Source organism: Oenanthe melanoleuca, chromosome 2 (assembly GCF_029582105.1).
Source record: "Oenanthe melanoleuca isolate GR-GAL-2019-014 chromosome 2, OMel1.0, whole genome shotgun sequence".
Classification (NCBI taxonomy): domain Eukaryota; kingdom Metazoa; phylum Chordata; class Aves; order Passeriformes; family Muscicapidae; genus Oenanthe; species Oenanthe melanoleuca.
In genome coordinates this window covers 16,146,351-16,172,226 of record NC_079335.1, presented here as the reverse complement: position 1 = coordinate 16,172,226, position 25,876 = coordinate 16,146,351, and the positions used below count along the sequence as shown (strand labels likewise).

The 25,876-nt window shown below is 33.6% G+C and overlaps 1 protein-coding gene across 3 annotated transcripts in view; it reads right to left on the bottom strand.

The window, feature by feature from the left end:
• CSMD3 (CUB and Sushi multiple domains 3) overlaps window positions 1–25,876 on the bottom strand; it is a 578,246-nt gene that overhangs the window by 357,723 nt on the left and 194,647 nt on the right. For all 3 annotated transcript variants that reach the window (XM_056483904.1, XM_056483905.1, XM_056483906.1), the window contains exon 6: window positions 9,749–9,861. In XM_056483904.1, the coding sequence (XP_056339879.1) occupies window positions 9,749–9,861 (113 nt within the window). The remainder of the gene's footprint in view (window positions 1–9,748; window positions 9,862–25,876) is intronic.

Sequence of the window (25,876 nt, the reverse complement as noted above, 5' to 3'; positions counted from 1 at the left end):
TTACTGCCTCAGCTGCATTTAAGTGAAAACACTTTGTTGAACAGAGATGTATGTTTAATAATTTCCTGGTACTTGTGAATGGGGAAAAAGAAATGTAATTCTTTCAGCTTTCTCATACTGCTACTGATACAGTACACAAATAAAGCAGCCAATGTTTTAAATTGTAAAGAGATCCATTGACTAGAATTAAAGTAGAGAAAATGTAATAGGGAATTAAAAGGGTAGTTCAGAAAATATAATTTCTTACTTGAAATGGCATTCATTAAAATATTAACTTTTCATTCAATAGGCTTGATTCCTTATTTATTTGGGGATACTTTACAAAAGGTACTTTTACTCCTGAAATTAGATAATCTTGGATTCAATTCTGAAGAGGAATATGAATGTCCTCAACCTTATCTATACTGGGAATGAGTAAAAAGTGTAGCACCTCATTTAACACTATGAAATAACTTCTGGCATAATATCTTGCATGGGTCACTTCCATATTTATATTCCAAATAGAATTTTGGAATTTTTTTTTTCTAATGGAAAATAATAACTTTTCTATCTTTAGGCAGGAGGTTATCCAGCATATCAATCAGTCTTCATGCATAAGGTATGATTAAGTTTTACAAATAATAGACCAGGGAGAAACATTTAAAGAATGCAGAAGCTATATTTCACATATTTTATGCCTCAACATAAATCTAGCCAGCAATATTTTAAAATTAAAATTAAAACTACTTAAGTACTTCACCTTCTAAACCTCAAGGACATGACAATATGCTTTCCTTCACAAATGCAACTGCTGTCAGTAACTAAATATACAAACATTTTAGGCTAAAGAGAAGAAATAAAAGATATTTATGCATAATAATTTATGTCATTTAATTAGAATGTACATAGGAAAATTTGAGTCTGAGGGTAGTCTTCACCTGCCTGTTGTTTTCTTATGAAAATTATTTCATTCCTTGTGTGTGTATCCCCTAATAGTAGAAAACCAGCCCTTGGAAATGCAAAATTACCCCCTAGGGAAAAAAAAAAGAAAAATGTTGAAAAAAATTAGTGAGGGAAGAGGAAGAGAAATAAATGGGAGTAAATCTTCCAGCAGAAATAAATCAAATACCTCTGGTGTCAGTGACACTATTAATTTTAGCATTTAAAATCTACTTTCTAAAGTTAGAACACACCAGGTTTATTTTCTTTAATGTACAATAACCTTTATAATGGTCAAAACTACTTATAAACTAACTTGAATGGCTTACTGCATTCAATTACTACTAATTAATTACACTAATTAATAAGAAACAATTTCCACAACTGAAAAATAGAAGTAATTTATTAAAAAAAGCTCAAGCATATTATGAGAATATTTGCATTTCAACAATTTTCCAAGAGGACACAAAATGTTCCAACGTTTAATCTCACCATTAAATATTCTGAAACTAAACAAGTGTTTTATTCCAGGTTTTTATTTCAGTTGTTTTAGCATCCTGACATGAGCAGATTGTTAGTGCAATACATTATGCTTTTTGATGGTTATGAAGCATACAGATGTATAGGTTAATATATTAATATTTTGATCTAATCAAAATGGAGTATTTTGAAGGCCATCTACACTCTAGAGTTTATGTACTATTAATAGAAGTTTTCAACTGCCACAGAAATTTTTTTCCTAGTTAATATTCCTTAAATTTTCGTGGATTTTCTTAAATGAAATATTTTAATAGATGTATTAAATATATTTATGTATATGTATATATATATATGCAGATATATAGGCATATATAGAGAGATATGCATTAATATAGGTAAATATTTGAATCTAAATATAATATATATTTATATATTTGAAATATTTTTATGTATTGATATAGGTATATCTTTATATCTATATACATATATATACCTAGATCTAGATCTAGATATGTGTGGGGGTGTTTGTATATACAAATAAGATCACTAAAACCACACTAAGGTGTGAATAATTCTTTTCCCTTCTGAAAACCAGGATTCTTCATATTACCTACGGATTTTACAGTTTCAATTTGACATTTTCCTAGGTTTTTTTTCTGTTTGTTTCAAATCTTGCATTTAATTTCATTTTATAAATTCTTGAGCTTTCAACCAAAGTGACTGAAGTAAATAAAATGCTTTCTAAGCTTACCTAAACAGAAATAAAGAGTAAGTCTGTACTTTTTTCTTGTATTTTGCAGTCAATAATACTTAAAGTATTATGATTTATTCTTTTTTAAACAAGAAAGAGGAGTATGTAGAATAGTAAATTAAACAGAAAGATATTAAAATTTTTGAATGTTCCTAAAATATCATATTTTCTGTATGGTAAGTATAAAATTAAGAGGATGCATCCATTAAATCATTAAAAAGGGAAAGGACAGCTCTTTACTGCATCATTTAATGTTTATTCCAGAAGTAAATTACAATCTATCAAATTAGACATTAGCATAGACTACCAAGTCTTAATATTTCATGTTAGTTCTACTGACTTTTAAAAAATGAAATATGATCTTGAAATTTAAAAAAATGAATTAAAATGCTAAAATTAGATCTATCTGGATACATATACAGTATCAGAACTAACTGCCAAAAATGGTGCTATTAAAATCTATCACTGGGGGAATTCTGAAAGTAAGTTCTTTAAATTTGGAGACAGTCAACAAAATGCAACATTTTTTTCTCCTCTACAACTTCTCTACAACAAAGTCGATGTCATTTTGTGCACTGTAATTGTGTGGGTGTATAATCATGTATAAAAGACATCTCAAGGGTGCAAAGGTGAAAAATAATGTGTTTAGAAAATGTATGTCAGTATGAGATGAAGTGGAGCTGAAAGACCCAAGAGTATGAAAATCCACTAAAAACATTTACTTATATAAGGATGTATGCAATTTAGGTTCTTGTTGTGCCTGGAGGTAAAAACAAAACTAAAAACAAACTTCTGAGAAACTCTGGTAATTTCACTCTATGAAGAAAGGATTTATTTCTCCTCCATCCATTACAAAATCAGGCAGCCACTGTGATGTTTTGACAAAAGAAGCTCAAGGTCTTCAAAGTCACAGATTCACAATTCTCATAACTAAGTATGTGTCTTAAAAAAATAAAAGTAAACATCTGTCATCTCTCAAATATACTATCAATGAAAGCAGTAACTTATTTGGATACAGCCCTTGTCAAAGTAGCAGACTTCTACAAATGTGACTCAAGTGATGCTGTACCTTTCTTTCTCCTAGGGAATCTCAAGACCTTGAATGTTCTGGTATTAAAAAAACCCCAAACATTTCTATAAGTGATTAGTAAATGCAAACTGAGATCAAAATCCTACATCAGTGTGTCTGTAGCTGCACTAGGCATACAGACTGCTAGACTAAATGGAAATCTAGTCATTGGAGTGAGTGGAATGTAGTGTTTTAGTTTTAAAGCACACATCTAAGACAGGATGTAACAGGTGCCTACATGCTGTTTCTTCCTTCCCATCTTCCAGTTTCTATGCCAGAATGGTTCTTGCTAGGATAGAGTAAATCTTCTTCCTAGTTGATGTTATAGTGCCGTGTTTTGGATTTAGGATGAGAATAGCACACTGATGTTTTAGTTATTGCTGAGCAGTGCTCACCATGAGCCAAGGAGTTTTTGGCTTCTCATGCTGCTCTGCCAGCAAGGAGGCTGAGGGGGCATGAGAAGCTGAAAAGGAACACAGCTGGGAGAGCTGATCCCAGCTGGCCAAAGGAATATTCCATACCACAAGACATCATGTTGAGCAAGGCATGAGGCAGCTTATCTGGGGGGTAGCAACTGCTGTTCAGGGACTGGAAGGAAATTGGTTGGCAGGTGTTTTGTGCACCCCTGGTTTTGTATATTCTTTTCTCATTACTGCTTTCCCATCCTTTTCTCTGATGTTAAATTGGCTTTATCTCAATCAATGAGTTTTACCTTTTTTCTGACTCTCTCCACTGTCTCACCTGGAGCAAAGTCTGCTCGGTGTTTGGGTGTCTGACGTGCTAAACACACCATGTGATCTGCTGGAAGTTCTAACTTGCCAGCACCATGCAGATGTCTGTTCTACTCTAGAACACCACTACCCAACACCTACCATGTGGTCAGCTCAATCACTCTGCAACCCACACTGGCAGGATTACAAGGTATGGGGAGGGCTCAGCTACCCATACATAATTTGAATTGGAAAAATTTTGTAACTACATTAACATACACCTTGGTTTGTCTGCCCAAAGAACTTCTGCACTTCTGCCACTGCCACAGAAATACATTTGGTATCTTGGGTGATTTCAGTGATGCATCAGTGAACATATACAGGTACAGTGCTTCACATCTCTCCAGCTTTAATGAGTATGCAGACACCTATAGGTGTCTAAACAAAAATCTTACCTATGTCTCTGTTACAGCTGCTAGTCTTTCAGCAGTAGTAAAGAGTACTGTTTGTTGCAATAGCTTTCAAGATAAGAAATGAATGACAAAATCTGATTAAATTGCCTAATGTTGTAAAAAATGTGATAAAGACAGTTTTCCCCTTCTGGCAAGTCTAACCATGATGTTGTAAGGCAGCTTAGTACTATTGTTCTTTACCTCATTTATATTCTTTCTGAAAGCAAAACCAAGAAAAATATTAAGAAAAGCTGACTCCATAAATAATTTATGAATGAAGATACATTTCTATTCATAAACAAAATGACAGAAAGAAAAGGAAAGTAACAATAGAAAATCAAGCAGAGCAAGAAGATATCTTTTTCAACATCTTTTTCCTCATATTTAATCCCACATTCAAGGTGCTCACATTTATCCAACCTCAGCTCCACACAGTTGTCTGTCAAGTATGAAGGAAAGTAACCATTTGCATGCTTCTAAATAGGAGCAGGACAACTAAATTTTATTCTATTCTGAAATTCTCATGGATATATTTCATAGCTTCCTTTGTATTTTTCTATAAGCAAAGATTCCTAATGAATGGTAAATGTGTTTGTGCACTCAATTTACATATTTGATACTATTTTGCTCAAAGTGGAAGCATGAGTTTGCTTAAACAGAGGTAAACAAACAAGGGATGCAAACAAAATTAGTTAAGAAATGGATTTCACAAGTGAAATGATTAGCAATTGTAGGGCTACTGCTGAAACCTTTCAGAGTTTTAAGGGAGGACACAGGTAGAGCGAAAGGAAAAGGATTCTGGATCTAAAGAGATAGAAAAGTTGTGGAAGCTTAAAGCAATGTCTAACTATCAAAAAAGGAAGAATTTTTTTTTTATTTTTTTTCTGAGAGCATTTTCTGAATCTGGATATGCTTGATATAAAGAAGATTGAAGTTTGTGTATACCAGCCAGTAAGACCAGATGTCATGAAGCTAACTTAATCCCTTCTGTCCACTTAGATAATATTATGATTTCATACATAAATGAAGGAGTGCAAAAAGTAACCAAAAGAAAGCAGCAACCAAAAGGGACTGCAAATGGAAGGAGTAAAAAACACAACTAATTTTAGAAACAGCAAAAGAGGATTATTGGTGCCAAGAAACAGTGAAGCAGCTGTTTCAAGAAGATCCAAGCAGCTTTTGTTCTACTTCAGCCAACAGTTTCTGACTCAAAGGGAGTTATAACAAAGCAACAAGAAGAGAAAGCATCAAGGAAAGGAACTCTCAGTGAATAGAAAGAAGTGCTGAAAAATAGATGACCAGACAAGCAAGAATAAGTGGGTTACAACACCACAACCTAGGTAGGGAAACATTTTGATTCTCCTTTAATTGAAATTTCTTATTGAAATTTATCTTCTAACCATATTAGTTGTTGTTTAACAATGTCTTTTAAATATTGTATAAATGAATACCTTTCATGAATAAAATTGCCTATCAAAAGAAAGTAATACACATAATTCATGTCTGTGTTCTTCAAGGAAGCTGAGAGCTTCCCACAATTTCATGTACCTCATCAGATTTCATTTTTTCTGTATAAGTCAATTTCAAAAACTTTAAAGGCCTTAAAGGCCCACACCTATTTGCAAGGTCTTAAACAGAAAATTAGGGAAAGATATTTAATTACATTAAAAGTGTCTTTGCAAAACTGTATGTTATACCCTAGGCTTTTTTGTTGCTGTGTGGTTTTTTCCCCATATTTTGACTTTACAGTGCATCACTTTTGGTCTTTCCAAATGTCTAGGCCACAATAGCTTTAGGTTTTACACTGAAGCTCAGCCATGCCAGGCTGCCTTATGAAAAAGAATCTTAAAAAACACTTTTCATAAACTTAACGGAACAGAAGGGAATAAGACTGCAATTAGTATAAATGCCAGGGATTTGGTAGCAGAGGGGTATAGGGCTGAACATATCACCTCTGCCTTCAACAGACACTGAGCTGTCTCAGCTGGGCACATCTGGCCACATCTGGCTCCACAAGGACCCATCACAGGACACAGCTGAGTGTGTAGAGTCAAACAGTAGAACTTGTGACATTTCTATGAAGATGTATTCAAGATAATAAACACTGAGAGAAAGGAAGAAGGTCAGAGCATGCATGCTCCATTCCAGAGCTAGAAATACCCTCAAAGGGATTGCAGCCCATGGATAACCCACACTGGAGCAGCTTCTTCCCCTAAGGGACTATGGCCCATGGCCAATGCACATCAAGGCAGAAGAAACATGCAAGAGGGAAGAAATGGCAAAAGAAAAGAGTGAGAAATGAGCAACAGCAGAAATTAACTCCTACACTTAGCCCTGAACCTCCTGCACTATCACATCACCAAAGAGACAGAGAGTAATCCGTGCTGGAACTGAGGGAGGGGGAGTGTTTGGAATGAAGTTAAGCTTTCAAAAGAGAGAGAAAGGGTGTTTTTCATAATTTCTTTACTATTTGTTTTTGTTTTCCAAAACCCAAAACAGTTAAGGAAAAGTTTTATAATAAGGAAAGGTTTTATAATAAGACCACTTTGTCCAGGACAGTAGTTTATGAGTGATTTTCCACATCTTCATTTCAACCATGAAATTTTTCACTCTTGTTCTTCCTATTTTCTGCCTTGTTTTACACTGAGGATAGAGTGAGTGAGTGGTGGTGAGAGGGCTTAATTGCTGCTTAGAGTTAAACCACGACCCAAATACACTGACAAAATGTGCACTAGTGCAGACAAAAGCAGTAAACCAAGGGAGTGATTATCTGAAAAGGGTACTGCAGTGCCACGCAGTGACAGACTAAAATTATGCAATGTTCTGAAGTTCAGAATTTGAATGAAGTCCAGGTCCTTAAAAATATGTAATAGGTTAAAGAAAATTAAACTAGAGAAAGTACTAAGAAATTAGTAATTCTGGTTATAGTGGTACTACGTAGCAAATATTATGTTTCAGGAAGGGAACTCAGAAAGGAGTTACATTCAGTCTACATCAATTAAGCAGGGGAAGGACTGAGCTTTTAACAGTTATTACTATGTAACACTCTGATAAAAAAGCTATTTAAAGAATTAACAGATTCCCTCTCAAAAGTAATGCAGAAGTAAACTCTTGAAAATGAAAAAAAAAAAAAAGCACTTGTACTAAATGGCTTTTTGCAATACTTTAAAAAATTTTATTATAAAGTTTTCTGGTTTTCAGATCACTCATGTCCGAAAATAACTGAGGTTAAAGTTTGAAAATTGTCATTACAAAAAGGCTTAAAGTTATCTCTAACTGAAAAAATTAAGGTTATAGTTCTCAAAAAGCTGAAATATTTTGTGCTATACATTTATTGTTAATTTTCTAAATGTATGACAGTTTTTTAATATATCCCATCCCTAGAAGAGTTCATGGCAGAGTTTGAGCAGCCTAGTCTAGTGAAAGTTTCCCTGCTGATGGCACAGGAGTTGGAACTAGATGATCTTTAAGGTCCCATCCAACCTAAACCATTCTATGATTCCATAATATTTATCTAATTTCCTTACACTCTCCTTTAGTCTACCATTAACCTACCAGAAACTACACATCCTCCATTATCTGATCATGTGTTTTTCTATTTTCTACTATCAAGGTTATCTTTTATTGATCATATAGGCTTGAGTATGCACATTTAATTCCTTTTTATGCTGATATTTTTTTACTGTCTACATTTATTTTACAGTTGCAAAAGACATTTTCTTTGTTTTAAGGATGGTGGGCTGCTGCAGCATTTGACAACTTAATATTTAGATCACTTTAACATACATTCAGCAATACAACATTAAAAATTAAATGAGAAAACAAAAATAGTAAGAACACCAATATTTAATCACTACATTCTTAGGCAGTAAGGAGAAATAGAAGACACACAGCATATTAAAATCTCCTACACCTACCAACTCACACATTTTATGGCTCTTAGATAAAGCAAATTTTTAAAAATAAACATAAGCCTGCTCTCTTTCATTAGCTATTAGCTCACATTTTTGGCAGGGATGCATGTATATATACCATGAAACATGGTTTGTTCTTCTCTTCTCACTAGTTCAGAAGGAACAGCTCAACAATCCAAAACACTTCACTTAAACCACCAAAATAGTAATCATATGGTTTCTCAATTGTGGGGTAGATTTATTAGACAGTCTATCTTTTTACAGTCCCATAAGTTAGCAACTTCTTAGTAAAGAGTATGGTTTATCATATGCAGTATGAAAGACATTATGCAAAAAACGAGTCAGTGTTTTTCATAAACCATTATAGCAGCCCTGAAGCTAATTAAGAAAACTTCTTTCATATAAATTCACTCAGAATTCACATTCCAGAACATCTATGAACTCAGGAAGTCCAAATAAAGATATACAATACCTGCTGAAAAGAGCAATCAATTTTTTTCTGTTCTTGTGTAGAATATGTTATCTGAGGCAATCACACAGAGTTGTAAAATTTGTTATTATCAAAGTTCAAATTTAAAACATTAGTCATAGACCTTTGATAATTGCAATTTTTGCATTACTTGACTAATTTGATCATATTCTGCAAAACTTTATGTTACTATTCTCTTCCTATGCTAGATTTTCTATAAGAAACTATAAAAGAAATTCTTGAACTAGATTTTAATAGGAATGCCATGATTCGTTTTTTTCATCAGATAAATGGAAAAAAGGACAAAAACACAAAAAAAGGTTACTGTTCCCTGAAGATCCATTGATCCACTGTGGATATTGAAAACTATTTGCAATATTACCATACACTACTGACATTTAGTTTTCATTAACACTTCATCATTAGAATGACCTTGTTTCAAACAGTGACACTCCCAAAATTATGCTTCAGATGCTTTCTCTCTAACTCAATATAAATGCTTGTTCATAAAAACAGTGGGTAAGAATCTTTCTGGTTAATTAAATCTATAATAATGCAAAGCATTCCAAAACATAGCAAAATGCAATTGTGGGTAAATGCTACTTTAGTAAACAGAAACTTACTCACTGCTTTACAAATTACAACTATAGAATAAATCCCATAATTTAATGATAAAGACATTCTCTCTGTTACTGTTCCACAGTATTTTTCAGAATATTAGGACCATTTTAAAAGCTAAGTACTTGCACAGGTTGGAGTAAAGCAGGTATCTCCTGTAATATTTTTGGTAACTGAATTTAGATATACTAGACCATACACTGCCCATATTCTAACAGATTATAATTTGATATAGCAGGTTGCAAAACAAACTGTACTTTTATGAGGTTTTTTTTTTTTTAAGTGGCCCTTCCCATTTCCTACAACTTCAGGCACTGTTTTTTCTAACAAATACAGCCACAATTAAAATTTATTTCTTTAAATGTACCTTGGTAGTGAGCACTAAATCCACGGTATCGGTGATTGCTGTCTGTTACAAAATGTAGTCTGAGCCAGTTTTTGTTGCTTATAACTGGAGGAGGTATATTCATCCCAGAGAGCCTGAATTAAAACAAATAAATAAAAAATATTAAGAAAAAAATTCAATATTATCACGAAAACTTTTATATTCAAACCAGCATTCACTGACATGCCCTCTGTGGAACTTTTTATTTATTGGTTAGCAGCACTTTAACAAGCATGAAAATTGTATACTGTGCCTGACCAAGTGATGGGATACAAATCAGTGCTAGGCCAGAAACTACACAACCATGTTATTGGCCAGACACAGCACTGTAAAGATGGAAGTACATGGCACTCAGGCTAGAAAGAATTTATGTCCACTTATATCAGATAATGGGCTAAAAGGATCATTGCTCTGGGCACCAGGCAAAGGTTTGTGCCTTGTGACTTTCACATTCAAGAGATGGGAGAGCTTAGGTTATGCAAACCACTATCTAAAATGATAAAACAGACATCTATTTTTCAAGAGTAAGTAATTCAGGATATATGGATAAGAGAAATATTCCATCACTTGTGTGGATTTGAAAATTAGTTATTAAATGTACATGAAGAGTAGGAAATTCTAGTGGGTTGATCCCAGCTAGCAGTCAAGCATCACACAGCTCCTCACTCCCTCCCTTCCCTGCCCCAAACAATAGTAAGAGCAGAGAACAGGAAAAGCAAAAGAAGGACTCTTCAAAAGACAGTTTAAAAAGTGAAAAGTTGAGAAAAAAACAAGTGATACAGAAGCAATCATTCACCACATTCCACAAACAGATCAATCAAAATGGTCTCCAATGATTAGCAGCTGTCTCTCAGCCCCTCTAATTTTTTTTTATTGATGACCATGAAGTTATATGGTATGAAATATCCTTTTGATCAATTTGGTTCTGTTACTTAGGTTTTTTTCCCTTCCCAGTATCCTGCCTATGCCTGGTCTACTCACTATGGGGACTGAGGAGGGGGGAAAGAAAGCCTTGATGCTATGAAAGCACAGCTCAGAAGTAGCCAGTACATTGTTGTGCTATCAACTCTGATTTAGACACGAATCCAAACTACATCACCTTGTGGGCTTCTATGAAAAAAAAATAACTATGAGCCATTAGACCCAGTATACAAAATTACCTGGACTTTTTATTGTTTTGTTTTTTTGTTTCTTTTTTAGCATAAGGATGTTGCTCCAATTATAGTAGTCTTTCACCTTGACTGGCTCATTAAGAAAGTCTGAATTTAAGTTCTTTTTTGTTTGGGCATTTTTCTTTTGTTATTTTATTTTTAAATGAGATGTCATGTTATAAAGACGGAGAATAAACTTCAGATAGAAAATTCTTCCATCAAGCCAGTAATTCAATAAATATTTCTCACCAAAAACCAGAAAGATAAGTCACATCTTCAGAATACCACAATATTTATCTATGCCCTTCCATTTAGTTACAAACAGAATTCTTCCTGTAGTTAAAATAAAATACTAGCCAACAAGTATGCCATTTTATGTTCAGACATCAAGGATTCTTATTTTACTTTGAGAAAAGCTCTATTCATGATGAATCAATTTATTCTGAAGGGATTTTTTTAAGTGAAATAAAATCCCAAACCTTACTTAAATAAGTAACTGATAAGTTTGTATTGCGTGTGTGTGTGTGTGTGTGTGTGTGTCTGTGTCTGTGTCTGTGTGCATATATTCTGTGATATATATATGTATAATATATATTTTGAAATGATAACAGTTTAGAAGTAGTGCTCTTTTCATCTCTTCCCACTCACTCTACCACAAAACAAAACATGTTTAAGAAAACTTTCCAAATTTCTAAAACTGCACCTGCACCCTTGTTCCCTCAGGAAGTCTTAAATGACAAAAGGTTGACTGACTCCACAGGCTATTAAAACTCCTCCACCTACTTGCAAATGAATGTTTTTATACTGTGGAAACACATTAGCTCACATAATTAATTTCAGTTGAACAACATATAGAATCTAAGTTTTTTGAGCTTATGAAATTGACTTCAAATTCTAGATCCAAGAAATCCAGATGATGAAGTTAAAAAAATCCAACTGAACAAACAAAAATATAGTGCTATTAGATTGCAACAGGATTGGTGAATTCACATTGCTGTATACCAATTAGAGTCAGAACTGCGCTAAAATATGTATAAAGTGTAAGAGGCAGAAGCCTACACCTTTCAATTAGCAAACATCAAATATTTCTGCATTTTCATTGTGAATTTTAGAATGAAACATTTTCTAACAGCCATAAAGTGGCTTTAGTTGTTACAAATTTCTTGCTACAGATGTAAGAAGTATACTTTAATTTGAGGCTTGTATTTGGAAGGTAGAGGTTAGTTACCCTTTTTGGTACAGTTATTTCTCTCTATAATAATATTACCCATCGATGCAAGAGGAAATAGTTATTTTATTTAAATTCTCACTCTATAAATAATTATTAGGCAGTATAGAAATAGAGGCAGCAACCTTTCACTGCTTGCATATTTTAGAATAAACCTATTACTGGAAGACGTCTTACTAAAAAAATTGAAATAAAATAAGGCTGTAAAATACATTTCCTAACACATATTTTCACTCATATATTCTGCCTGTGAGAAGGTTTCTCTTCAATAATCACAAAACCATGTGAAAAATAAATTGCAAGTTTATTGTCCAAGGCATGAGAAAATATTGCTCTAGACATTTAAATATGTTCACAGTGAAAGACTAAATTTGTTTCTAAAATAGTTAAAAATCTAGTTTACCTATCAAATCAAATCAGATATTTATTTATATAGGTGCACTTTATACAACTATCCTTACATCTATGCTGACTTCTAATTAAATTTACAACTCCTACAACCTGACTTTTACAGTCCATGGGTTCTATGAGATTCTTCCCAGAAAGGAGATTTGCCAACTGACAAAATTTATTCTGCTGATATAACTGCCCCTTTTCTCATATCAATTTATCTTCAGAGCAAATTATAAAGCTGTTCACCATTACAATAATACATTGGCAGCCCAACCTACTTCTGTGTCAGCTATTATTCCAAGCATAGTTATATTGCACCATCTACAATATTTTCCTAAAATTCAAAGTAAAACACCATGTCTTCCATAATGGAAACACAGCTGTCTCATGTTCTTTTATAATTCAAAATATGTAGCTCCCTCTCAAGCTGCACAGAATCCTGCAGAGTAAATTTCAGTCAACAGAGAGTAGGCTTCCCTTCTGCAGCTGTCTTTCATCAACTCTTAGAAATGTTCATGGAGAATCTTGGCTGTGAACCAGAGATTTAAAGTATCTTCCTACTTTGTGTAGTCAACAGCATTGGCTGTTATCTACTGCAAAATATATTTGAAAAAAGAAGTGCTTACTGAAACAATGCCCCTTTGTTGCTAAACAAGGGATTAGTAGAAGTGTAAGATTGTGCATGTAGATATGTCAGTGAAGTTCCATCAATGCACTTAATTTGTGTGTAAAGCACAGTTTACAAAATAAGGGACTAACATTTTTGAGAATCAAAATTTCATTCTTGCACTTCATTACAACAACATGCCTACATTCCCTTCCTTTATACACTATTTAGGTAGTAATTTTAAAAAAAAAAAAAATCACCTGCTTTAGGCTAATTCTGATCCAGCAAAGTCAAATAGTATTTTATTTGCCCTCAAAATTCTAAAACATAGTTCCCACCTTATGTTGCTAAGTGGAATTCAAGGTTGGTGTGTCTTCTTTTTTAATGGCATAGTGCACATCCTTTTTCTTCCAAAAAAGAAACAATATACATTTACAATAACATTTGAAATGTACACTCTCAGATAGCTATAATCTTGACAAGTAATTTAGACATTCCCCTCTTGCTCATGTACCAGACTAATTTTAATTTCTAAAAGTCACCTAAAACTACAGTTCTTACAAACATATTTTCACTGATTGTCTCAATTGTCAATGCACTGATTATTATGATGTAATGCAGGCCTTAATTTGGGCATTCAATGTGTCCAAAACTATTCCAAAGAGAAAAAAGTTTTGCTTTTTAAAAAATATACAGCAAAGTTTTCCCGAAACTTCTTAATTAAGCATATAGTTTCTGCATTTCCTCATATGCCAGATTCACAGAAATGGAATTAATTATAAAAAATTGAGGTTGATACCTGATAAAGAGTGCTGAAACTCCTTCTAATTCTACCAAAGCCTTAGGGTAACAAAGACTTACATCCAAGCATGACTAAGTGCATACATAGATTTCATTACTCATATATATGCACTAAAAAATCCTAAGTGCTTGTTTTGATGCAAACTGTAGCTCTGTGGATCCTTTCTTATTGGTTTTATTTGCATGTTGAAATAAAACTATTGCACAAAAAGCTTTGATTTAAAAAGGGCAAATTATTATACATTTTGATAAAGCCTCTGCATGTTCATATATGTGCTACTGGGGCTTAATACTTACACAGCATAATACACTAAAAAGGAGATTAACCACCTGTCCCTTGAAAAGAGAAGTTTGGTTAAATTATGCTTAAATTAGTCAGTACTTGTATTAAACACAAATTTGAAGTAGCAAGCACTTGCAGCTTATTGTGTCTCCTGTTACTTCAGTACAACACATACTCATTTGCAAAGATTTCTGTGATTTTTTTCCTTTGTTCTTCATGTTTGCCTTGATCCCATAGAGCAACATCTCATGCAGCAAGCTTCATAATAAACATCTTTTGCAAAGGATCCACCCCACAATGCAGATTTGAGGGCACAACATTAAAACTTAGGTCTCTCATTTAATAAATCCAGATCTGTTTAGAAACAACCAGTTGCATACTAGAGGAGAAAAGCTGACACCAACTCAGTATTTAATATATCACTGGATTTGAAAGATCCTGAAGGACTTAATTATTAAATTACTACATCCCTCCTGTTCCATCAACTCAGTTTGTATGATTTTTACACTGAAGTTCAGACACTAACCTAACTTATTTCTTTGGCCAAGAACTAAAGAGTAAGTATTTAGTAGGACTAGACACATCAATATTTTTTAATGTCCCAATTTCACTGATGAATTTAATGGATCTTAATGGCATTCATTATATATGTGAATGTCTTTTGCATGACAGCTTTGGTTACTGGCCCTTTTTTTTTTTTTCCTGGAAATGTTCTATCCAAATTACATTAAATCATTTCAGAGCAAGGACACTGCTCTGACTTATATTGTCAAATAGCAAAAAAAGCTCCACTAACTTATGTTTCTTAGAAAATCTATTGCTGTCTGAACTGATAACTAAGGATTTAACTTCTTTGAAGATATCACATAAGTATTAATAAGTATTAAATGTTAATAGGCATTTTCAGTTATCTTTGGATAACAACAAATGTCAACAAAATGGATAATTGACTGTAAATTTTGCTTCTTGAAATATTTCCAACATAAAATAAGTGTTTTAAGAGCTCTGCTATCCCTAGTATTTTAATTGTAGCTTACATTTATGCACTACTAACATTTATAATATTTGTGTATCTGTATCTCAGGAAAAGACTAAATAAGACATCTCTGTGACAGAAGCTACAGAACTTTAATGTAAGTTGAGTTTTTCATTTAATTGTATGTGTGAAACTCAAACACGTGGTGGGTTGCATCAGAGCTGCTCTTGTGTGTGCAGTCAGTACACTCAAGTCATTAACTACCTGCATGATTAAGGAATTGTCCATCTTGTGAGATAGATAGGCTTCAGAAAAGACACTAATTTGAAATTACAATATCAAAATAAGCAGTTTCCCAGATAAGACTACAAATGATGAAAACAGAAATAACACGAGAAGAGAAAGAAAGATTAACTTGGAAATAAAACAAGCATATAAATAAAGAAAACAAAGGAAGAAGAGGATTGAGTTATTCTTCTGCATTGCCATATCCAATGTCCAGTCACAGGGAATGACAGAACACATCATTCCAATGATAAATTAAATGGTCATAATTCAGTTTTTAAAGAGGAAATAAGAAAAAATCTCTTCCTAGAGCAAGCTCCTTCTGAATGGTAAATATTCATTAGAAAAGTAAAGGAAAAATGCTAACACTCTATTAGAATTTTGAGGGTCATATATAACCAAAGTTTTAAGTGGCTATGAAATTAGTAAAAGACCTAATTCTTACAGTCAGTCTCTGTAATATTTATAGCAGGACTGAGCATTTTATGTATCTGAGAATGGGATACTCATGAGTTTGATACTATATTAATTGTTGCTTCCATTTCTCAGAACTGCAGTCAAGTTAATGACAAAAAGCAGGTTTTTATTTTTGGACCAGTAAATTACCACTCTTCAAATTTAGACTCATGAGCTACTTAGAACTAAAGTAAGGGCTTAGATTGAAACTTCACTGCAATCACTTATTTCTGATTTATAATAAAGTAAAAATGAAAAAAAAAGAAACAAATAAGCAAGTGTTTGGGAAGAGGAATAAAAAAAGTTCTACATTATTTAACCTTGAAGAAAAACTGCTTGTTCAGTAAAGTACTTTAATAATCTACTGATTAATTTTAGAGCTATTCATCTAGATGGATAAAAACAATTCACCCTTTGACTCTTTTTGTCAAGTATATTACGATGTCTGAAAGACTGAAAAAAAGTCTTTGTTTTAAAAATGTCAATGTTGAAATATATGAAAGCTTTGTCTTGCCTTTGCAATGCTGGAAAAAGTTAAATTTTAGAGTTACTGTCATATAAAGCAACTCCATGAGAAGTCTCTGTATAATCATTAAGGACTGAATAAAGATCCAAGGGATGATTAATGAAAGTCTATGAAATGTTGAAAAGTGCCAAGATTAAGAAATAGTTAGTAAATTCAAAAGTTGATTGCATCCTATAAAGCCAGGTGTTTCTACGTTAAAGTTTTTCCATTTAACCTCTTGACTTGACAGAATAATAAAGTATGAGGCTAGAAGCCTTCTAAATATACAACTGTTAGCTCATGATACATGCAATCTTGTCTTTGTGACATAAGAAAATAACCCTGATGGACTGTGATGTGTCCTAATTGCCTATAGGCCTAGTACAGGCTGCTGATTTTCATATAGATGTCAGGGTCTTAGAAGGAGTCATTTTTCATAAATGTGATGCAAATACCTTATATACAAAGTGACCTTGCACTTCCAGTTTGATTTCCCTGAGCAGATCATAGAAAAATAACTTCACCTGGCTGCACATGGTGGTTAATGCATGGGTCCTTCTAGCACACAAGCTGTGATGAGTTGCACAAGCAGCTCCTTGGTGTAATTGGTGAGATCAAGCTCAGGGCAGTCAACAAAGAGCAGAGGCAGACGAGTCTGGATGCACCACTGAGAAGATGCACCTGCACCTGTGCAGCTTAGGGCTCCCACAAAGGCACTGATCCTGCTGGCCCAGAACTATAATAAACTGGACACCAAGAACTGCCCTAGGATTTCATTTTTTTCCTGCACATGCTAAATCAAAATGTCTCTCAAGAATCCCAAATCTGAGGACCTTGGCTGAAGAGTGGAGGACCATGGACAGCTATAATGATAAATGTGACTCTCTTGAGTGCTTCCCATGGAACCCTGCACATTTCTTCCCCCTACTTTCACAGCTAATCTAAATAAAACTAAATTCAATACAACTTGTATGTGGCCAATAACTGGGACCATTACCTGTGAGAGGCTAATAAAATTTACCTCTCTTAAAACGTTGCCATATTCAATTTCTGAACTGGCTGGTTTTTTTTCAGTTCTATAGAACAAATTTTTATACTTATAAGTATTGCCTGAATAGGAGAAGGAAGCTTGTTCTTGATTCTTTCTGGTAAGAGTCAAAAATGAACAAAACTAAAAACTCAAAAATATTACACTTGCCCTACAATTTGACGTTCTGCAATAGTATTTGTTAGACACAAAATCTTGTTGGGATAGAAAAGAATAGCCCCATGTTAAAATTATTATTATTCCAATTAATATTTTAACAGACTAACAGTCTAAATATTGAAAAGTCTCATTAATAGTACCAGTAACTTCTTTATTTAAAAAAAAATTCTAATATCTATTTCTTTTCTCATGTGCTATGTTCAAATTTTCTGTGTCCCTCTGCATCCTGAGATCAGCACTTCATTCTTTCTCAAATAAAAGGGAAAAATTTTTATTGTGAGTCATTCTGCCTTTCTTTATCTGCTCTGGTGAAGTCCCACCTGAAGTACTGAATCCAGCTCTGGATTGTCCAGCACAAGAAGGACATAAATTGAAGTACAGAGGGGGTCAGTGAAAATTATTAGAGTCATGAAGAATGGCCGAGAGAATTGGTATTTCTCAGCCTAGAGGAGGAAAGTCTCCAGGGGGATTTAACTGTTGTATTTCAGCACCTGAGGGGAGCCTGAAAGAAAATTTGAAAGGAGTTTTGACAAGGTCATGTAATGACAGGACAAGGAAAGTGGCTTTAAACTAAAAGAGAGTGGGTTTAGATAAGATATTAGGAAGAAATTTTTACTGCAAGGATGGTGAAGCACTGGACCGTGTTACCACAAGCTGTGGATACCTCTTCCCTGGGAGTGCTCATGGCCAGGCTGGATGGGGATGCAATAACCTGGTCTAGTGGACAGTGTTCCTGATCTAGTGGACATGGTCTCATGGACAGCAGAGAGGTTGGAACTAGATCATTTTTAGGGTGCTTCCTACCCACACCACTATGATTGTATGACCAGTATCTTGACATCACCATGGTACAACTTTCCTTCCTCAGTCTTGAGTCATCCTTGGGCTAGCTGAACAGAATGCTTCCTAAACAGAATCTTTGTTCTTTTTCATTACTTCCCAGCCTTCTCAAGACCCAATTGTCATAGAGGTCCAACATGTGCTGTGCAGCAGCTGCTTAAGCTCTCAAACCTTTGGTATACGTGATTGTCATATAGTCACTTGACAGTAGACAACGAAAAGACAAAAACAGCCCAGGTCAAGACACTTCAGAGGAGTCCTAAGAGAATCCAGCAGTCAGATCAATGGCTGTACAAGGCCACTTGTACTAGGAAGTAGCCACTTCCCAGTAATAAGGCAAAAGTTGTATTTACTGATTTATCAGTCCCTCTCAATATGGCCAGATGCACACTAAAGAAAATTGGAGGCACTAGAAATAGGAAACAAAGAGTATTTTTCCATGAAGCCAATTCTCATTTAACTTCTTCCCATAATTCTTAGTATTTCATGTAACTAAAGCAGTTAAAATGAAAACCTCATATATGTTTGCAGTGGTCAAACTGGTAAAAGAGTCTAATTTTATTTTCTGTAGTGCATGAAGGGAAATTGGCATGAAGCTCTGGATAGAGCCAAAGTTTAAAATATAAGTGAAATTACTCCCACTCTGCAGCAAAATTAAGAACCCCATGGGTCTTATAAGAGAAAGTACTTCTAGACTGAGTTTTCCTGAGTATCTGCCACTCTAGTTGCTCATATTTAGATATGACATCAAAATGCAAATATATCTTAAAAGAGTTGTTCCTTAACATTAGAATAAAAATTTGAAATGCTGTCATTTTAAGTCTGAGTCAGTTGTGGTATTTAATCTTTTAAGGGTGACAGTCCTGAAATGCCTTTAAAGGACAACTCATCAATACAAAGTAAGAAGATAAACATTAAACATTTCAATTCAAAGTACAGGTGAACTTTTTCTGAGACTTCACTTCTTCCTGTTTCTTCCCTTTTATCAAGGTAGATACTGAAATCTGCCAGGAAAGGCTAATTTTACTGCATAATTTAAATATAATTGTAGTCAAGGAATCCATGCAGATTACTCACAGAATCATTCACCTTAGCTTCCACCTTCTACAGAAGGAGGATGAATATTTTGTTTAGTGATATATTGTGCAAGAACTTTCTTCTATTTATCCAACATTGTGTGTCCTTCTAATTCTACTGGATTTTTCACATTGGACATTTAAATTTTTTGACTGATTACATTTAACAGTAGTGACATTTCCCCCTTCTCCAATGTATCTGTAAGATAAGAAATTTCTTACTCAAAAATTTTATACAACTTTCATTTCAAAATGTTTGGCTATTAACAAGAAATTGTACCATTCTTTATATAATGATGTTTATGATGATAATAATAATAATTTCTAAATTTCCAACACATAGACAAAATTTTGTTCTCCACCACAAAAATCTAAGAAAAAAATCAGAAACTGCCTGGGCTGTAAAGGCACCTTCTTGACCTTGACTAGATCTGCATGTTAAGCCTCTGCCTTGGACCCAGGAACCCCATTCCAGCTCAGCCTAAGACTGCTCCAGTTCTGTCCTTGATCATCTCTATTTGACCAGGGTCCTAGAGAGATCCTGGTAAACAACACCCTGAATTTACTGTTGTTCTCTGTACTTGATCATATTTCTCTTCACTCTATTTGTAACATTCATATTCTAAAGTTCTCTAACTGTATTTAGAGAAATATTTCTCACTTTTTTTTGTATGGAGAATTTTCAAGATGTCGTGATAAAATTAAATGTGGATATAATACACCTCCATCACTTTTGCCTCACAGAAATAGAAGTAACAAAATGCCTTTAAAACTAAGGACCAAAGCTTTGAAATTATCTGAGTAATAAGGGATGTAATAGCTCACATTTAGGCCCATTAGATAAGAATTAAAAAGGAAGAAGGGGATTGGGCAAGTAGTATCAGCATGAATGCAGAACAACTCATTTTGAGAGAAATTACTTTATACTTCACAATATTTTAGACTCTATTTCCTAGTTTGATGGCTCCTAATAAAAAAACCTTAAAAGTGAACCATTAAGAGCACATTATATGTTTCTGTTTGTATGAATAGGTGAGATTTAGTAATCTAAACTGATTCCCTTTGGGGATCTTGTCAAAGGAGCCTCCTGTAACAGAAACTGTGAAACTTGGAGGATTATATTAGGTCTGAGTGGCAAAGATTTGGTAGAAGTTGTGGCTTCTGTGAGAAGTGCTAGAGCTTGTGCTATGTCCACCAGAACACATGACATTGGCTGCAGGATGGATCCACTGAGGGCCAAGAATAAGCCCACTAGCAACAGTGGTAACACCACTGGGATAACAGATTTAGAAGATGGAAAAACTGCTTTACAACCACAGTTGGAAGAGAGGAGGGAGAATATGTGAGCAGAGCAGCTCTGCAGACACCAAGGCACTGAAGAAGGAGAGCTGGTGCCCTGGGTGTTGGAGAAGTTTCCCCTGCAGTTTGTGTGAAGACAGTGGGGAGGCAAGAAGTCCAGAAAAAAGTAATGTAAAAAACACTGAAGACCTCTTTCTATAACCTGATAAAAACATGAAAATACCAGCAGCTGAAGTCAATGATAAATACATGCAAAGTGTATTTTTTCCCTATTTTTGCAACAATGGTTAGTAACTATCAGAGCAGATTTAAAAAAAAAAAAAAAATAGAAGAAAAAAAGGAGGAGTTGGGTACTTTAAACACCTAGAATTTTTAAGGGAAGACTTTTTTTTTTTTTTTTTTTTTTTTTTTTTAATTAGCACAGATAAGCAAATTAAATACACAAGCCTCTCATTTACAGGAGGGGTTCTTTCTGGCACTAAACCCTGTATCTGAATAGAATCTTAAAAATTAGAAGAGCTGCTTCTCTCTTTCAGAAACAATGCCTTTCTTACTGACCCCTGAGACTAGTAACTGAAATTCTCTCTTCTGTTCTTTATTATGAACCAACGACCTCTTCTATTCCCTGTATATTCTGTAGATTACTGGCATATCTAGACCATCCAGAGCAACACCTCTGAGATATTCAAGTCAGCACCAAGCACCTCGTTAAATGTGAGTTCTGGACATCACACATCTGCCTTGCAGTTTGAACCACTGGAGAGCACACAAGGTGGATATCAGAGGGTACCAGATACCAAATGAATGAGCACCACAGCCCTTCCCCTCTGTGCCACATAACTAGCTTGATGGAGTTAAAACACTCCTGGGTTTCAAAAGGAAAAAATATGCACTCTAAAGCATGAATATTTGCACTGAGCAAGGATTGTTAGAGCTGTACTGCTTCCAATTCTAGACCTAGGCTGGTATGCCACTGAACTGAACCCTGTAGATGAACACGAAGTGATGTGTGTGGAAAGAAATCCTTGGCCAAATTCTACTGATTTACAACAGATCATGTTGAAAAGGATTCACCAAACTTTAGTATTGATATAGTATTGATTATTGAGTTTTCTTATGCTAAGACATCCAGAAAAAACGAGGACAACAATTTTCAGTATGTTTTATATTTTTAGAAAAGGAAACATTACACGAAGAATTTTAAAAAGCAATATTTGTCTCAAATCTTACAGAAAATGAGACCAGGAATTTTTGTCTTGTGAGTTGAAGCATAAGCAGGTATAACTTTAAAATTATTTATGTCAGTTCTTAATACATAGGCATGTGTAAAATCATATTTTACATAATTTTTTTGGCAAAAAGTAAATGTTGCTCTCAGAGATGAGAACATGGTTTGAGATACTGCGTGGCTCTGACTGCTATCCACCTGCTGTTCCCAGTAAATCAGTGAACAAGCTATGACATAGCAAATAGTCTGTCCATGATTTGACACCACATTTCCAAAATGAACATTTGTTATTTAACTTTTCAAAAAAAACCATCACACTCTCCATTAACAGAGGCTGTACTGAAGATTCAAGAGCAATAAATGTCTAAAAATATGACACAATAAGAAATTATTAAATAAGAAGAATGTTTAAGATTCTCCACAATACTATAAAATCCCATAATCTATTTTTTAATTGAGGGTAATTAATATTATTAAAAAACAAAAGGTGATTGATAATTGGAAATACTTCAAATTGATTTTGTGATAACAATCTGTGGTACTTGAAAAACTCCTTGGACTTAAAAGTCTTCCATTTACAGCTGAAAGAGATATAAAACCCATTTTAAATAAATGTTTGTTCCTTAGAAAGTAAAAGTAATATTTTCGTTATTCTATGAACAAATAAGACTTGTACTTAATCCTCATGTCTTTGCCTCTCCCTCTGCCACAAAAAATGAACCAAGTAGACCAGCTTAATAATGTTGGCTTTTACATGGAACAAAAAATATTTATTCTAATATTTAAATTATTTTATTTCAATATTAGTCAATATATTAAGAAATTCCATTAATTTAAAATTAATTGAATTGCTTAATATATTTTCTAATACATGAAAATGAAATCTTTGGTAGAGATCAAAACCAAAGTTTATAAAATTTTCTGTGGTTTTAGAATGAAATATCTTACTACTCTAGGAAATTCTGGAACCCTAGTTGAACAGCCAGATCATTATGGAGGTTTTCCAGACTGCAGAAGATTTTAAGTAAGTTTGCCTTACAATAATGATTTTTATTTACTTTACCACATAAATAAAGTATTACTGCACAAAATTGAAGTTGCCAAAATAAAACTTTTTTCATGACATTTGACTGGAAAGTGATATATTCTAAATTATGCAGTAAAAAGATAATATCAGTTTTAAAATATCTTGTATCAGAGTCCATAATCTATTAAATTCTTATATGATGCCTTTACTGATATCAGTGGTTATGAGATAATGTTGTCTGAGCACCCTGAACAACTCTCCTGAGAAATATGAGTTGAAAAGTTTGCAAAAACTCAGACCTAATAACTAATAAAAGATAGTAGGTCATTAATCCACATGCTATAAATTGAAACTGACGTTTAAAGTATTGGCTTATAAGAATGTAATTAGTAGAAATTTAACCAGACATGAGCAGATGAAAGCAAGCTTAGGCTCCACAACTGTGCCAGTGTTCTTTAGTCCCAACCCTTAATACCCATCCTAGCATGACACACGAAACAAAGGTTGGGCCTCCTGAGGTACAACACCACATGATGATTTAATATTGTTTAATCTTTTTTTAAACTTATTTTATCAAGATATACTAGGAAATATCTCATTAGGAAACATGGAAATATTTGTGTTAACTGCTAATGAAGTTTTAAGGGCTGTATAAATAACAAATATCATTTATATTTGTAAAAGAATGTTAGTGCAAAAATTTTTTCAGCTAAATAAGAATTCAACCATTTCCAGCATCTTTATTAATCCTATCTGCAACTTTTGAAAGTTGTGTGACTTTATAAATGCAGGACATATACCATAAAAACAATTTACTTTTGCAAGCATAAAAGCATGTGCACACAAGGACACACTGTTTAATAATTATTCTTATGAATATTTTTTTTATTTGTTCTCTCTTGATGCATTTAATCAGTATTAGTCCTCTTACTGGGTCTTTATTCCGTATTTGATATTTACTCCTATGCCTTCTTTATTTAGCCAGCAGCATTTTGTACTTCTCTGAAGTAAATTTAACATGTTCAAGTTCACTTTGATTTATCAGCATTATTTTGAAGCATGTTGCCATCCTTCAAGGAGCCTGTGACCCTCCAAATTGTCATTATTGATATTCATGTATAATTCTTCTTCCACTATCAGAGATATTGCAAAAGTATTTAACATTACCAGGCCTAGATCTCATCCATTTAAGATGCAACACAACATGACTTACAGAGACTAACTAGTAACTATTCTTTGTGTGTCTTTTCCCAATTAAGTGCACATATTAACAGACAACATTGAGTCATTTTTCTGCTAGTTTGTAATAAAAATATTGTTTATTAAAAATAATTAAACTTTTTCATTCAGTAATTTTTCATCACTTACTCCATTATTTATGCATGGTTCTGAGCTAACTGTCTCTATTTAAACTTCCCAAGTGTCCCTTTTTTTAGCCCTCTGTTAATTTTTTTTAAGGAGGAACCAATTTTTCTTGTTTTCTCTTTCCCTTTAATGTAGTTACAAACTCTCTCCATCATTGTCTTTTATAACCTTTGGTGACTGTAATTCAGCAACTGTGATAGCCTTTCCTACTGTATTCTAAAAGCTTCTTAGTATTTTATGCTTTTATTCATTAGTCATGTGGTTCTTTTCTCACCTTTTGCAAAATTTCTTTCTGCTCTGTATATCTTTATGACTGCACCGGGAGCTTTAAAGGTCTCTTACCGTGATCTATATCTTTCTTTTGAAATAGGATAGCCTGTTATTATGTACTTGATATATTCACTTCCACTTACTGCCAGATCTCCTGTGGATTATATTAACCCCTTCTGTAAAGCTGTTTTGGTAAGGTTTTAATGCCTGATGTCCTTTTCCTTAGCATTGGTGTCCATTTATCCATAAACAGGAATGAAATTCCATTCAAACTGCCTTAATCCTTCATATTATTAGAAAAATACTTTTTTTTTTTCATAAAAAAGAAACATTTTAGTATGCTTATATAATGCCATTCTGCTCTTTCAACCAACTTCCACATAAATCAAATCCTCCTTTTTATCAAATAGCCTTTTATATGTATCTATTTTTGAGTTTTTCAGAATGCAAAGAATGCCTTCCTCTTCTACTTCAACATTCAATGTTGGCAGCACTAGTCTTTGTCTTTCTTTTTTTTTTTAAATTTAGATATATGATAAAATATAATACCAAAGGATATATTATATAATTTTTAGTTTTGCTTAGCTCAATGAAAACAAATATATATATCTGATTTTATACAGTATTTTACTTTTTGTCTATTTGATTTAGTACCCAAAAAATACCAATGATTTAGCTGGTTGAATACTGATCTCCCCAATGGCATCTTACTCTGAACTCTGATTTCTCTCAGATTTAGTTGTAAATTTCAGTTCACAGAGTTTGTTGCTAGAATTTTTTTTCATTGGAAAACACGTTTATATTCTCTTGAATGACCCAGTTGGTTGTATCAAATGATTTTCAATCTAAGCATCACAACAGACACCCCTGCCATGAATTCTGAGCCACTAAAGTTTAAATCTGTGTCCCATGTTTCCAGGTGAACCCAAAGGAAAATCAGAGATCAGTAAGGATATGTTACAGAATAATTTGGACTTGACTGTGCAAACTGGACTAGGCTATTGAAACCACCAGGTTCATTTTTTACCCTTTTCTTGCATCAATAGCAAGATTTGCACAAACCAAGAGGAAAAAACATATTAAATATATCAGACTTTTTTTTAAATCAAGTTG